At 39.1% G+C, this 15,058-nt stretch overlaps 2 protein-coding genes across 3 annotated transcripts in view; one reads left to right on the top strand and one right to left on the bottom strand.

Moving 5' to 3' along the window:
- LOC125723188 (lactose-binding lectin l-2-like) overlaps nt 1-13,992 on the top strand; it is a 128,945-nt gene extending 114,953 nt beyond the window's left edge. For both annotated transcript variants that reach the window (XM_048999606.1, XM_048999605.1), the window contains exons 3-7: nt 4,663-4,701; nt 6,951-7,063; nt 11,282-11,407; nt 12,760-12,868; nt 13,760-13,992. In XM_048999606.1, coding sequence (XP_048855563.1) covers nt 4,663-4,701; nt 6,951-7,063; nt 11,282-11,407; nt 12,760-12,868; nt 13,760-13,827 — 455 coding nt within the window. In that variant the 3' untranslated portion in view covers nt 13,828-13,992. The remainder of the gene's footprint in view (nt 1-4,662; nt 4,702-6,950; nt 7,064-11,281; nt 11,408-12,759; nt 12,869-13,759) is intronic.
- Nucleotides 1-15,058, bottom strand: part of LOC125723191 (uncharacterized protein FAM241A-like) — a 229,966-nt gene that overhangs the window by 189,806 nt on the left and 25,102 nt on the right. The window lies entirely within an intron of this gene.

The raw sequence follows: 15,058 nt of genomic DNA, 5'->3' as shown, positions 1-15,058 counted from the left end.
GTATCGTTAACGTCGGTCGGACTAGCACCTGATCATGTAATCACCATTCATGGATAGCTAGCTAAAGCATTTCCTTTTTGTTCCACTTTTTTACGTTTTTCCTTTTTTATGGTGAAAAAATGAAATCTGTTTAAATAAACGTCAGTAAGTGAATTGTAAAACGGGCAAGTTTTTTTTTTTTTTATATATATATATTTTTTGGGGAGGGGGTTGGCACCAAAATTGTTGCGCCCCTGCTGGTACTTTGGACAGGCTCTAGTAAGACAGCCTGTCTTATGCTTGTTTGTTTTGCTCAGTTTTTGTTTTGGGCTTTTTGATTATTGTTATTATACTGTTGTTGCCTGCATGATTTTTAATAAAAGAAAAAAAATTATAGAAAAATAAAACCCTTCATTTTTGTGGGAAACCTTTGGGGCCTCCCGTCAACTCTGTCGTTGACTATTCTGCTACAATTAGTCGGCTTTGTTGAAGTTAAGCTGGTTCTCAAACTGAGATATAACCAAAGGGCCTGATTATCTGTATCATGTGTTAAATTAAGGCTGTACCTAAGCTCTGCAGGGTGGTAGCTCTCCAGGAGCAGGACTGGGCACCCCTGGGATACACTGACAACTTGCATTTGGACTCAAACTTAATCATCTGACACACTGCTAGGCAGTGCTCATTAACCAGAAAAGATTTACTGAAATAATTCAGTGTAGTGTTCTGCAAAGTGTCAGTGCCCTGTCCTTGGTCATCCCCCTGCCTTACACCCTTATCTTTGCGGTACCCTGCATAGGACAGATTGATATAGAGAATGGATGGATGGAATCTGCAGTGTTCATCTGTCATGTTATATTTATATTTACCTTTCAAATACTTTGGATACACACCTCACTAAACTGAGGTTAGTAGCTACATTACAGATTCAGTATAATTCACAACATAATTATTGCCGCCAGTATAATTATAAATTATTGCCGCTACGGCTTCAGAATTTTATGAAATGTCATTAAGTAGCAATTGTATGACTCTGCAGAAGACATTGTTTTTGAAACGCAGAATACAGGAAGTGTAGAAACAATGCTGATACACATTCATGCACGTAGCAAACCCGCTCAGATGTCTATGGTCTGCAGTATGTGCTTGATAAGAGGGAGAGAGAATTTAAAAAGTGAGGAAGCTAGATTTAACTAGCTAAAATTAAGTTAGATTTTACAGTTTACAAGAACATTCGCGATGTGACAAAATTCTCTATTGCTATTCATTATTATTATTATTATTATTATTATTAATAATAATAATACATGGTGAAATAACGGTTCAGTTAACCTAACATTGACATTAGCAAACTCAGTGAATCATAATACCGGTAATGTTACTTACAATAAACTTGCAATAAACATCAGGAGGGTCGTGACAGAAAACTGCGTTAGGGAAAAACTGTCGTGACTGAAAACCGCTGAAAAAAATCCTAGTGGTAATAGTGCGTTTGGTTGATTCAATATGGAGCTACACTGACCACCTCGAGTATCCTGAAAAGTACAACAATAAGTAAGAACTAGCTAGCTATACTGTATGTCGCACTTGCAATTTTCATTACATGCTGTTAGCATAGAATGCCCCACAATTCAATCCACCCATTCATCCATTGTCTACTGCTTATCGGGTGTTGGGGTGCAGCAGTCTAAGCAGGGATGTCCAGACCTCCCTCAGCCACCTCCAGCTTCACTGGTGGAATACCAAGGTGTTCCCAGGCCAGCCAAGAGATATAATCTCTCCAGCGTGTCTTGGGTCTGCACTGGAGTCTCCTCCTGGTTGTACATGCCCAAAACACCTCCTCAGGGAGGCATCTAGAAGGCATCAAGTTAGGTGTCTGAATCACCTCAACAGGCACACACCGGGTCAAGCTGCAAGCCCCCCTGTACTTGAGCCCCCGATAGTCCATTAATGATATACCGCATAGAGGGACTACCGACTACAGAAACGAACTCTTAAACTACTTTAATCTTGTACGTTAACAGGGCATTTGTAACGTGAGCAACAAAACAAATGTTCACAATGGATCATAGCAAAAAGAAGACATGAGCATAATGTGAGATTTAAACACACCGTACGACTCTGAATGATTGATCTGGTGGTTAAATTATTTTAAACCACTTGCATAGAAATTGGGACAACTTTCGGTAACAGATACTACATAATTCTATTTAGTTTGTTCAACAGATAGATAGTAGGACGCGTTTATTGTAAAAGCTGAAATTACCAATATTAGCTTATGTAGACTGATTTTTTGACTGATCGTTTAAAAGCAATGCTAGATAATGTTAAAAGTCATGCTGATGAATATTGTTTTAATAGCTTTCACTCTTTGTAAGGCTAATGTGGAAAGGGAACCATTATTCAAATTGCAAAGTTTGTTAAATTTTGTTTCCAATGACTGAGTAAAACTGGTTTGATCCCAGCAGACCTTTGTAGTCTTTACGATGTGACAACTGCATGTGCATGAAATGCCATGACAATATTAACATGGTACATTGTGCAAGCCAATGACAGCAGGGGGGCAGTGGGTATCGCTGTTGCCACACACCGATGCTTTGTGCTTGTGGAATGTGAATGTTCAACCTGTGTATATGTGTGACGTTTTCGTGAATCCTCCAGTTTCCTTCCACTGTCCAAAAACATGCTATTTAAGAATCAGTGTGCCTAAATGTAGCATATGTGTGACTGAGTGTGCACCCTACACTGGTTGCTTGGTTCCTGCCTCATGCCAATTGCAATGTATATATTATATTATATTATATATTATATTATTATATTATATATGAATCATCAGATTAATTGGTAGATTATTCGATTATTGAAATAATCGATAGTGACAGCTCTACAGTCCCTGACAAAAGTCTTGTCGCTTGTGTACAAATTAACCTCAAGTGCTGCTGAAATATATTTTTTTACAAGAAATGGCTCATTTTATTCCCAACAGCTTTTGTAGTAATGTTTCAGTGCAAAACGAAACTGTCAAAAAGTATTCTAATATTCAAAGCTTGGTAAAGCCCATTGAGTCAATTTTTTCAAAGACATAAGTGTTGTCGCCTTGTCATATGAGCTTCACCTGATAATGGATTAATTAGGTCTCAGGTGTGTATAAAAAGAACCCCACTACACTAGACCTTCACATCAACTGCAACTAGACCTCTGCAAACATGCCTAAGATTCACCCTGAGACTCAAGTGTTGATCATCAAGAGGCTGAAGACCGGATCCACTGCTGATGTGGCAGACACCTTCAATGTGTCTCAGCGTCAAGTACAGAGGATAAAAAAAAGATTTGAAGAGACTGGAGACGTTTTTGACAAGCCCAGGTCAGGCAGACCCCGCAAGACAACTGCTCGAGAGGACCGTTTGTTGGTTCAAAAATCCAAGGCCAGCCCATTTTCCACTGCAGCAGAGCTCCACGAGACCTGGTCACCTGAAGTCTCTGTGTCAACCAGAACAGTTTGTCGGATTCTGTCTCGAAATGGCCTCCATGGTCGAATCAGTGCCCAGAAGCCAGCACTAAACAAAAGACAATTGAAAAACCGTGTGGCATTTGCCAAGGCCCACAGCCTGCTAAAAGGATGGACGCTGGAAAAGTGGCAGAAGGTGAATTTTTCAGATGAATCTTCTGTTGAATTACACCACAGTCGCCACAAATATTGCAGGAGACCTACTGGAGCCCGCATGGATCCGAGATTCACCCAGAAAACAGTGAAGTTTGGTGGTGGAAAAATCATCATTGAGCATGTGTGGGGTAGGATGAAACCTAAGAATATTGATGAACTCTGGGAGGCATGCAAGACTGCTTTCTTTGCTATTCCTGATGACTTCATCAATAAATTGTATGAATCCTTGCCAAACCGCATGGATGCAGTCCTTCAAGCTCATGGAAGTCATACAAGATATTAAATTTGGATCTCACAGCACCACTACTTAATTTGCTGACATATTTTTGTATTTGCAGTACATTTGGTCAATTTCTGTATAGGCAACAAAACTTTTGTCTTGCCAAAATTTGACCTTTCTGTCTTGATTAAATGATAAATCTTTTTTCAGTGAAACTACTTCATTTCAATGCGTTAAACATCATTTGGTAGGGTTTTAGCTTTTCATATGAGCTATTTGTAACATCAATTGATTAATTAAAAGTCAGGTTAATAGCAGGTGTTTCTACAAAATAGATAAGCGACAAGACTTTTGTCAGGGACTGTATATTCTCAAACACCAGGAGATACTAGAATCATAGGAATAAAGGAATACAAGACAAAACTTAAACAGCTGAACCCAAGCAGGAATAACCAAGGGTTACAGAGTGTTTTGGAACACCAGTGAACAAAAACCTTTATTAAATCAGGGAGTCAAGAATATGAGACAAAACTCATCCCATATTGGTTCAAAATAGTACACAGTATTTTTTTTCCAATATGGCCAATCACAGTTGGCGGAGTGGTGGCTCTGAGGCTAAGGATCTGTGGTTAGTACTTCAAAGGTTAGCAGTTCAAATGCTGTGAATTCAAGGGTTCTGTTGGGCCGTTAATCCAGACCCTTAACCTGCACTGCTTGGTCCTGAGTATGACATTATCCTACATCCAGCCCTGTAAGCAGGTCCTGAAAGTCCTCTTTATGAAATTATTTTTGTGCATTTCAGTGCTCCAAAATGAAACTAAAACTCTGGAACCTTCCAAAGGTTAGTACCTTTTATTTTATTTAAACATCACAAAACAGATAAAGTTATGTTCATCTGCAAAATGAATTGGATTAGTCTTACTTTTTTGGAGATGTTTACTACTATATACTGATTTTACTATACAACTGCAGTATTGTTATAATAGTTATATAATTATGAATTATATTGTCTGTCATATGAACAAGAACTGTTTGAGAAATGTGATGATGTTCTTTTGCCCAAAAGTATTATGGATGCAAAACAGTCACTTTGCAAAATTTTGGACGTCTTGAGATATTTGATTCTCATTAAGAGTTAGGGTTAGGGTTAGGGTTAGGGTTAGGGTTAGGGTTAGGGTTAATAGACTAATGAAGGTGGATACTGGTGCTTGAAGTGGGGCAGTACTCACTAGTACACATTACCATAATCTCTTTGTCTTTTTCTTCACAATCTGCCGGTACTGTTTAACAAGTTGAGTACTGGTACCTGTTTTTCCCACTTCAAGCACTGGTGACCCCCAAGACATAACATGTTCATGATATTCAGGTAATGTTTAAGACTATAATTTCAACCACTTTAATAAATAAATATATACACACAGACACGCACATACACACATACACACCTCAAAAAAATCAAAGGAACACTTTTGAATCAGAGTATAGCATCGAGTCAGTTAAACTTCTGGGATATTGATCTGGTCAGTTAAGTAGCTTTGCTGTTAATGAAATTAACAACAGGTGCACTAGAGGGGCAACAATGAGACGACCCCCAAAACAGGAATGATTTAACAGCTGGAGGCCACTGACATTATTCCCTCATCTTTTTTGACAGTTTTTTCACTAGTCTTGCATTTGCCGACGGTCAGTGTCACTACTGGTAGAATGAGGCGATACCTGGACCCTACAGAGGTTGCACAGGTAGTCCAACTTCTCCAGGATGGTGCATCAATACATGCCATTACCAGATAGTTTGCTCTGTATCCCAACACAGTCTCAAGGGCATGGGGGAGATTCCAGGAGACTGGCAGATACTCAAGGACAGTTGGACAGGGCCGTAGAAGGTCCTTAACTCACCAGCAGGACCGGTATCTGCTCCTTTGTGCAAGGAGGAACAGGATGAGCTCTGCCAGAGCCCTACAACATGACCTCCAGCAGGCCACTGGCGTGAATGTCTCTTACCAAACAATCAGAAACAGACTTCATGAAGGTGGCCTGAGGGCCTGACATCCTTTAGTGGATCCTGTGCTCACTGCCCAGCACCATGGAGCTCGATTGGCATTTGTCAAAGAATACCAGAATTTGCAAGTCTTCCACTGGCACCCTGTGCTTTTCACAGATGAGAGCAGGTTCACCCTGAACACATGTGACAGACGTGAAAGGGTCTGGAGAAGCCGTGTAGAACGTTATGCTGCCTGTAACATTGTTCAGCATGACCGATTTGGTGGTGGGTCAGTGATGGCCTGGGGAAGCATATACATGGAGGGAGGCACAGACGTCTACACGCTAGACAATGGCACCTTGACTGCCATTAGGTGTTAGGATGAAATCCTTGGACCCATTGTCAGATCCTATGCTGGTGCAGTTGATCCTGGTTTCCTCGACAATGCCCGGCCTCATGTGGCAACAGCATGTAGGCAGTTCCTGGAGGATGAAGGAACTGATACCATTGACTGGCTCCCACGCTCACCTGACCTAAATCCAATAGGACACAACTGATCTGGGAGGAGATCCCTCAGGACACCATCCGTCATCTCATTAGGTACATGCCCCAACGTTATACGCATATGGGGCCAGACAAACTACTGAGTACGATTTTGAGTTGCTGCAATGAAATTTCGGACCAGCCTGCCACATTATTTTTCAGTTTGATTTCCGGGGTGTCTTTAAATTCAACCTTCTGTAGGTTGATAATTTTCATTTCCATCAAACGATGGACATCCTTTCCTTCCTAACACATTACCTAGTCCATATACATGTGTATATGTATATATATATAGCTAAAATTGTATGTGTATATACATATATATATATATATATATATATATATATATATATATATATATATGGACTGAGTAGTGTGTGTGTGTGTGTGTGTGTGTGTGTGTGTGTGTGAATACAATCTTTGATTTTATAAAATTAAAGTTTTCTGGGGATTTAAAAAGTACAGTAGGCATGTAGCTTCCCTATTGTGAAGGCTGTAACTGTCCTAACACCTAATTATAATTAAGTCAGTTAAACCAAAGCTAACACCCCTCCTTCATTCTATAGGATTTTCTTCAGGATTGAACATCCCTACAGCCAATTGCCCTGGTGGTTGGCATCAGTATAATTCACGCTGCTTCTACTTTGAAGGACATCCAAAATCATGGGTGGATGCACAGGTAAATGCCACTTCTGATAAAATCTTGGTTATTTGAGATTGTGCTGCACTTATCAATGAATCCTTGAAGAGAATTTCATAAGGTCCACGGGAAAACTGGAGGATTCATGTTTCTCTAATCAGTGTTGGGGAAATTAGGTGGAAAGTTAATTTCTAGAAAGTACAAATCTAGACCATGGTTTTGTTTCAATCAAGCACACTGAAAAAAAGTTACTTTGAATTAACTCAATTGAATAGACAGTTTCACACAAATAGAATGAGTATTTTGAAAATGAAACATTCTGTTTAAGTTGATGCATTGACTTTGTGTTCTGAGAACAGAACATAGCTGAGTTAATCATTCTCTCATGTCTAATTAAACCAACTAAATTACTCTCAGTTTAAATTGGGTATATATTCTAAGGTGGTTTATTCCACTCATCATCATGAAGAGGATTCTGCCAAAACCTTACAGGATGTTGTCTATAATAAAAACTGGACAGTGGTGGTTCTTCATAAAATTTAAATATTAAATGAGCAAAATGATTTGATTTGTTCTTCTAATCCAAGTCGTGGTCTAAAAGCATTGAGGCTGCTGTTCATTATTCCTGCTCTAGGACACATGCACTCCTATAGCCACTAGGGGAGCTCTTGCCTTCTCTCAGCCCTGATAAATAATATTACAGTCTAGAAACCAATTCAGTTGGTTTAATTAGACATGAGAAAATTGAGTGAGACTGAGTCAACTATGTTATGTTCTCAGAACATGAAGTCAATGTAAAAAGAATGTTTCATTTTCAAAATACTCATTGTAGTTGGGTGGGACCACTGTCTATGATTCAATTGAGTTCTTTCAAAGTAACTTTTTTGACTGTGGTTGGTTGAAACAAAACCTTGGTCTGGATTAATACTTTTTGGTCCTGAACATTCCACCTCTGACTGCAATGGATTACTTCTGTGAGTAACTTCCCCAACACTGTTAACCAGATGGGTCCTGTTCAGTGGTTCAGTTTCCTAAAGACAACAGGTGAAGCAGAGCTGTCTGGGTCTACAGGAGCTGGAATTTAGGAATACTAGTGATATGCAATGAACAAACTACTTCTTTTATATTGGTCTTGGTCACTGATTAAACATAATAATACAATGACATTAAATAACGAACTTCTTTTGACTCATTCCCCATGAAAGCTACCTGGTAATTTGCATTCTTCAACATTTGGGAACTATTACATAAACTTCACCTCAGTGACTGTAGTTTGGAAATACCGTATCAGTAAACTGCATCAACAAATTAATCGGTCATGATGACAGCTAGCTAATGACCGATGTGGCAGAAGACACCAAGCACCTCCAATTGATCAGTTCACTCTGACTGAGTGACAATGTCAGTCTTAGTACACTCAATTAAATTCAGTTCAGTTCATTTTAATATTTATTTGTATTTCAAATTTTAACGTTACTTTTGTCAAAGCACTTTACATTATCCCTGCCCAAAGCCCCCAGTGAGCAAGCCAGAGGGGACAGTGGCAAGGAAAAACTCCCAGGAAGGAAGAAACCTTGGGAGGAACAAGATACAAAGGAGGAACCCATCCTCTAGGGGCCGGTAGAGGAAGTAAAAATAAGAAGAAGACAAAATCCTAATACACAGTCAAAAATTTTACATTTAAGTCTTGGTTAGAGTGACACCACTGACAGTTTACTTCATCCAAAACCAATGGCACTGATCCCCACCCAGCTCTGCACTTCACACTCTAGGCCTAACTGGGGGTAAGCAGTTAGCAAAAGCTAGAAGTACAATTAGAGTGCCAATAAGCTAGACTAACCAAATGTGATTTTTTTGTCTAGACTTGAATGTTGAGAGTGAGCCTGAATCTCGCAAATCTGCTGGAAGACTATCCCACAGCTGAGGAGCGCTATAAGAGAAAGCTCTGCAGCCTGCTGTAGTTCTTTCTACTCTAGGTTCTAATAGATTTCCTGCTCCTTGAGATCGAAGCAGGTGGGGAGGGGTTGTAAGAAACCAGTAGATCTCTAAGATATTTTGCTGCAAGGCCATTCAGTGCTTTATAAGTTGATAGTATTATTTTGTAATTAATCCGAGACTTAACTGGAAGCCAGTGCAGGGAGCATAAAACAGCTAACATCATCAGTTTCATTTTAGTTTTTCTAAGTCCTCTGGCTGCTGCATTTTGTAACAGCTGACGATCACTTGAGGATCCTGATGGACAACCAGAAGGGAAGGCATTACAATTGTCCAGTCTTGAAGTTATAAAGGCATGTATTAATTTTTCTGCCTCATGAAAGGAGGGACCCCCCGTGACCCAGTAGGATAAGCGGTTTGGAAAATGGATGGATGGATGAAAGGAGGGCATCTTCCAAAGCTTGGCTATGTTCCATAGATGGTAGAACACAGTTCTAATGATATTTCTTATGTGAGCATCGAAACATAGATCTAAATCAACCAGGACACCAAGATCTCTGACCACAATGTTAGGCTGAGTAGGAAGACCGCTAAGGCTTAGGTTGCAAAACTTATTTTGAGCAGCCTCAGGGCCAAGTAGCAGTACTTGTTTTCTCTGTGTTAAATTTAAAATTTTTGCCATCCAACACCAGATGTCTAGTAGATAGTCTTCTAACGCAAAGAGCTGGGATGTGTCATCTGGTTTAACAGATATGTATTACTGTGTATCTGTGTACACCAACTGATATAACGAACCACCACACCCCTACTGATCTGAAGCTTGTGTTTTATTTTGGTTATGTGGCTAAACTTGTTGCAATATTATGGCATTATTCTTTTTTTAAACTGTAGCCTGTCGTTGTATTTGAATTGAAGGAATTAACGATTGTAAGATTAAAGAATCGGGGTGTGTAAGAGTGCACTGAGGTCAGGTTATATTTTTGCATCCCCTTTCTTTTGCAATCCCGTGTAGTTCCTAAATACTTAACATTACTGCAAGAGTTCATCTGCAAAGCTATGAAGACAACTATTATCACATACTGTACATGAGACAACAACAATGGCTCCACTCCTTATACAGCCTGACCCGCCTGATAGCATATGATAGTTATCCCAAACTTTATATGGATTAACTACAACATAGTTAAATAATACGGTACTTAGGTTAACCTGGTTAAAAAAAGTTTTGCCTCTGATGTCCTAATAAATATTTGGAAAAACCTGAAAAGATCAGGGAACATTGTGTGTGTGTGTGTGTGTGTGTGTGTGTGTGTGTGTGTGAGCGGGTATATCTATCCTTATGAAGACACAATGTCCCCATAACGTGATAAATATATGTTTTTTTTCCCCTTATGGGGACCAGTAAGAGAAAACTCTATTTTATAAATACCAGTGACTGCTATGAAAAAATAAAAAATGCAAAAACACTTATATTTTGCTTGGTTACTTATGGTTATGGTTATGGTTATGGCTGGGTGAGGGTTAAGGTTGTCATAGTTAGCGTTAGCATTTTTCCTATAGAAGTGAATGAGCGAGCCCAGAAGGACAGGTATACCCTACGTGTGTAGAGAGAGAAAGAGAGAGAGAGAGAGAAACTGCACTTGGCGAGAATCAAAATGAGATAGTTGAACAGTAGCCCTGCAGTAATGTTACCCTATGCCATGGCCCCACCATTCAAAAGGGAATTTAACCTACAGCAGATTCAAGTTGTGAGCTATAGTAAAATATCCTGAGTTTCAGTTCAATAGCCCCAGAATAAAATCACTAAAAAGAATTATTTTACATATGAAAAGGAAACTATATGGAGTTAGCAGATGTGTTTTTCTGCTACAACAGTGTTCTGGCTTTCATTGTAATGTTTTTGATGTAAATGAAAGGTGAAGAGTTTGATCATTTTGAAGAAGGGCTTGACAATCGTTCTTCACATTTACGGGCCACAGGAGATCTCTACAATGACACAATTATTATGTTGCTTAACCCGTAACCAAAAACATTGCACAATCATCAGATAATTGTAGTATTTCTAACACTGCGTTGTAAATACAAAACTGTATTTAATTCAGTCTTGTTACGAAAATAGATGCACAGATGCTATTTTTAACTTTTTTTTATGTATTTTTTTATTGGCAACACAGAATAAATAAAACAAAATTTATGAATGTGAGTGGCATAATAAAGAAAAGTTCCCAATAAAACTGAAAATACTAGGTGCCCAATGAAGAGTTTATGATTAAGGGATTCATCAATTTATAAACTGGCCCTGTTCTGTTTTCTTCTGCACAGAACAACTGCATCCATGTAAAAGGGACTTTGGCATCCATCCACAGTTTTGAAGAGTACCAGTTTGTGCAGAAAGTCACAGGCAGCCATTTTCCTCGCGCCTGGATTGGTGCATTTGATGCTGTAAAGGTAAACTGATTGGCATTATATAATACAACTTGATGTGAGTGAATGGTGTGTGAGTGTGCCCTGCAATGGGCTGGCCCCGCATCCTGGGTTGTTCCCTGCCTCGTGCCCATTGCTTCCGGGATAGGCTCCGTCCCCCTCGCGACCCAGTAGGATAAGCGGTTTGGAAAATTTATGGATGGATGGATGGATGGATGAATACAACTCGAAACAGAACGTAAATACTGTAATATTACACCATTTTGTTTTAAGTTACTCTAGCTGGTGTGTGCTGATGTGACGGTTCACACCTACTGGGTCGAATCCCATCTCTGCTCTATGTGTGCAGTTTGCATGTTCTTCTCTTATGGATTTCCTACAGATATTCAAACGGATGTTGGTCAGACAACTTGTAAAATTAATTTAATGGTAAAAGTAATCTGTCTAGGTTAATTTCTAAAAAAAATATGGCCCGGAGGTTCATGTGGATAGAGAGAATATCTTAACCAGCATAACCCCGGTGCTGATAACGGTCAGAATACAAAATGAAATGGGAAAGAAAAAAACTAAATTATGCTTCATTTACTATGTGCACAAGTATGAATATCGGTACACTAGAGTACTGACTTTTGCATATCCCTGCCTTTGAGACATACACACGTGAATGAACTAATGGATTATTCAATCAATTAATCAATTAATTAAGAGAAATACATAAATATAAATTACATAAAACTGAGCACAGACTAAAGGAAGCAGCAAAATGAATAGTAGCATTAAGTTAAGCAGCACAAGAATTCAGCAGCAGCATAAAAGTGCTTTTAGTGCAGATTATTAAAGGCCTTGTTCCAGTGTATGTGGTCTTAAACATGTGCACACAGTTACTTTTCACTGTTCTGGAAGAGGGGTTTGATGGCGGCCACAGCCCTTGGATAAAAACTGTTCGTCAGTCGGTTTGTTTGGGTTTTAATTGCCAGATGGCTGTGCTTCAAAGGGGGGGGGTATGAGACTTGTCCTTGACCATGTTGTTTAACTTCACAAGCTTTCCATAGATGGGTATCTAAGTGAGAGTGAAGCTTGGGGTTGATGCACAGTGTCAGCCATTTATCTTTTTTTTTTTTTTTTTTTGGGGGGGGGGGGGGGGGGGGGCCTTGCTCACGAGCCCAGTGGATGTGTGACTATTTTGCCAAGGACATGATTCAAACCAGCAAACTTCCAGTTATAGGTACAGAGGCCTAATGATATTGCAACAATGCACTTAATTTAGAGATCCAAACATGCTTATTTAATGGGATATAAAATGTTTTCAATTAAAAGTACTCATGGAATGACTCTCAAAGAATGACCTCTATCCCCTAATCTTTCAACTTCTACAGGAAGGAACCTGGCTCTGGATTGATGGGACTCCTTTTGACTTTACCAAATGGAACCCCGGAGAACCGAATAACCATAGAGATGAAGACTGTGCAGAGATTAACTATGGAGGTAATATCCAATGCAGAATCAAATGAGCCTAAAATGTTTCTTGTAGGATTTCTGTATAAAAAGCTAACATTTATATTGGATCTTCAATGGACTTTCTGTTAATTTTGATTTTCTGTAAGGGTGTTAAAAACCTATAACCACACATTTTTTAATAGAATAGTAAACGGTTCACTCCTTGTGTGTGTATGGTGTTTGTGTGTCTCCTTGGACTGTGCAGATTCGCTCTGGGTAAGAAATAGGGCTGGATGTTGTGCAATATTAATATCGACATTGCATGTTATGTACATGCAAGGATTGAAATAGTTAGTCGGCTTGAGATAAGACTTTTCTAAATTTTCATATCATCAGCAAAGGCGTCGGAAAATGGGGGGCTGGGGGCAGTGACCCCAATGTCTGCTGGTCCCTCCCGCCAAAATAAATAAATAAAAAAAGTATATCTATGCCATACACAGTCTGCACCATGTCCTCCCTAATGTTACATGAAAGGATATTTATTTTGGGCTGAACATTAGAAAAATATCACATTGTGTTATTTTTGGATTTAGTGATGGCCAAATCATTTTACCAAATAATTTTACCACATTGTGATAAAAATTTGCAAATTCATTTAAATGTGTGTGTGTGTTTCTGTGTGTGTTCGTGCGCTTGTGTGCATCCATGCCCACTCTGTCATGGGACCTGTGCTACCTAGGACAGGCCCCAGATCCCTGTCAAGTCTAACCAGGATAAGCAGTTAGAGGACATATTTCACTGTTTTCGTGTTATTTTAAATGTACTGATACATCAATGTTATGTTAAACATTAATGTACTGATACATCAATGTTATGTTAACAGTTAATGTACTGATACATCGATCAGTATTAACCATTAATTGTTTTTTTTTTATGTAGCTGAAAAGGGATGGAACGACCTACGGTGTACGACACTGTTACCTTCTGTCTGTGCCAAACTGCGTTAGTTTCCTCACTGTCCGGACAGTGCCTGCAAGATCATTGTTTTTTTTCCCTTATTGTCTTAGCAATGAGTAACAGTTTCTCACAAAATATTCTTTGCATATTCTTTACACTGTATACCTGTGTAAACCTTTAGTTATAATAAATGCTTCTGCTATAGCATCAAATTATCTGAAGTAAATGTGTTATTGCCAAAAACCACAGTGGAGTTAAGTAGTTTTTAACAATTAGCTCACCAAGTACCTAGAGCAGGGATTCTAGGCCTTTACAGCCACACAGCCTGGCTATTTCGTGTTATATTATCTGGACTCAGAGAATATACATGGGTCTGGGATCGGTCCGCTGCCACCACCACAGCACTGTGCCTATTAAACCAGCAACTCAAAAACATGTGATTGATCTTTTTCAGATTTTGCATTCTACAGTATAGGTGATTAGCTGGATTTTTTTTTCAGTTAGAGAGAGATCATCCCAAAAGTGAAGCAACACTATTTAATGACAGGAAAGGGAAGGGTGAAAGCAGACAGCATTTGATGTGGTGAATGTGATTACTGCAGCATGAAAAACATGATGGTCTATGTCTGATTTGATTTTCTGACTAATTGCTCCAAATATAAAGGAGCAGTGGAGTGTGACAGCAAGGAAGGAAACAGCGGCTGTAAAAGACACTTAGTATTGTCAACACAGTAAATTTAAAAGAATTTTATGGATCCTTGTCTAACTTTGCAGCGACATTAATGGGATGACAAGCTGCAAGTGATAACATTTTGAGTCAGGTCGCGCCAAAACTGAAGAACTGCATAGTTATAGCAAAAACAAGGGTAGTTTCACACTTTTGATTATTTTAGCACGATAACTCAAAAAGTATTTGACAGATCTTTTTCAGCCTTTGCCAACATTTTTTAAGGGTGAAGATCAGGACCTGATCAAATTCTGAGACAAATCACACCAAAACTGAAGCAGCACTGCACAGTGATAACAAAGAGGAGGCAGGCGCAGACACTTGATCTTGTCAGCATGATAACTGAAAAATGCTTTGTCCGATCTTTTCCAAGCTGCAGCCACATTGTATAGGTGAAGATCTGGACCTGTTCGAATTTTGAGACAAATCACAACAAACTTGATGCAGCAGTACTGAGTGACAGCAAAAAGAAAGATGAGATGATTAGAGGTTTCTCCTTGTGAAACAGATAATTCTATTTGCAATTTTTACTGTATTAACTATATTTGATCTTT

This window comes from Brienomyrus brachyistius, unplaced genomic scaffold (genome assembly GCF_023856365.1).
Source record: "Brienomyrus brachyistius isolate T26 unplaced genomic scaffold, BBRACH_0.4 scaffold46, whole genome shotgun sequence".
Classification (NCBI taxonomy): domain Eukaryota; kingdom Metazoa; phylum Chordata; class Actinopteri; order Osteoglossiformes; family Mormyridae; genus Brienomyrus; species Brienomyrus brachyistius.
Note: the sequence above shows the minus strand (reverse complement) of the source record. Positions and strands in the feature narration are given on the sequence as shown.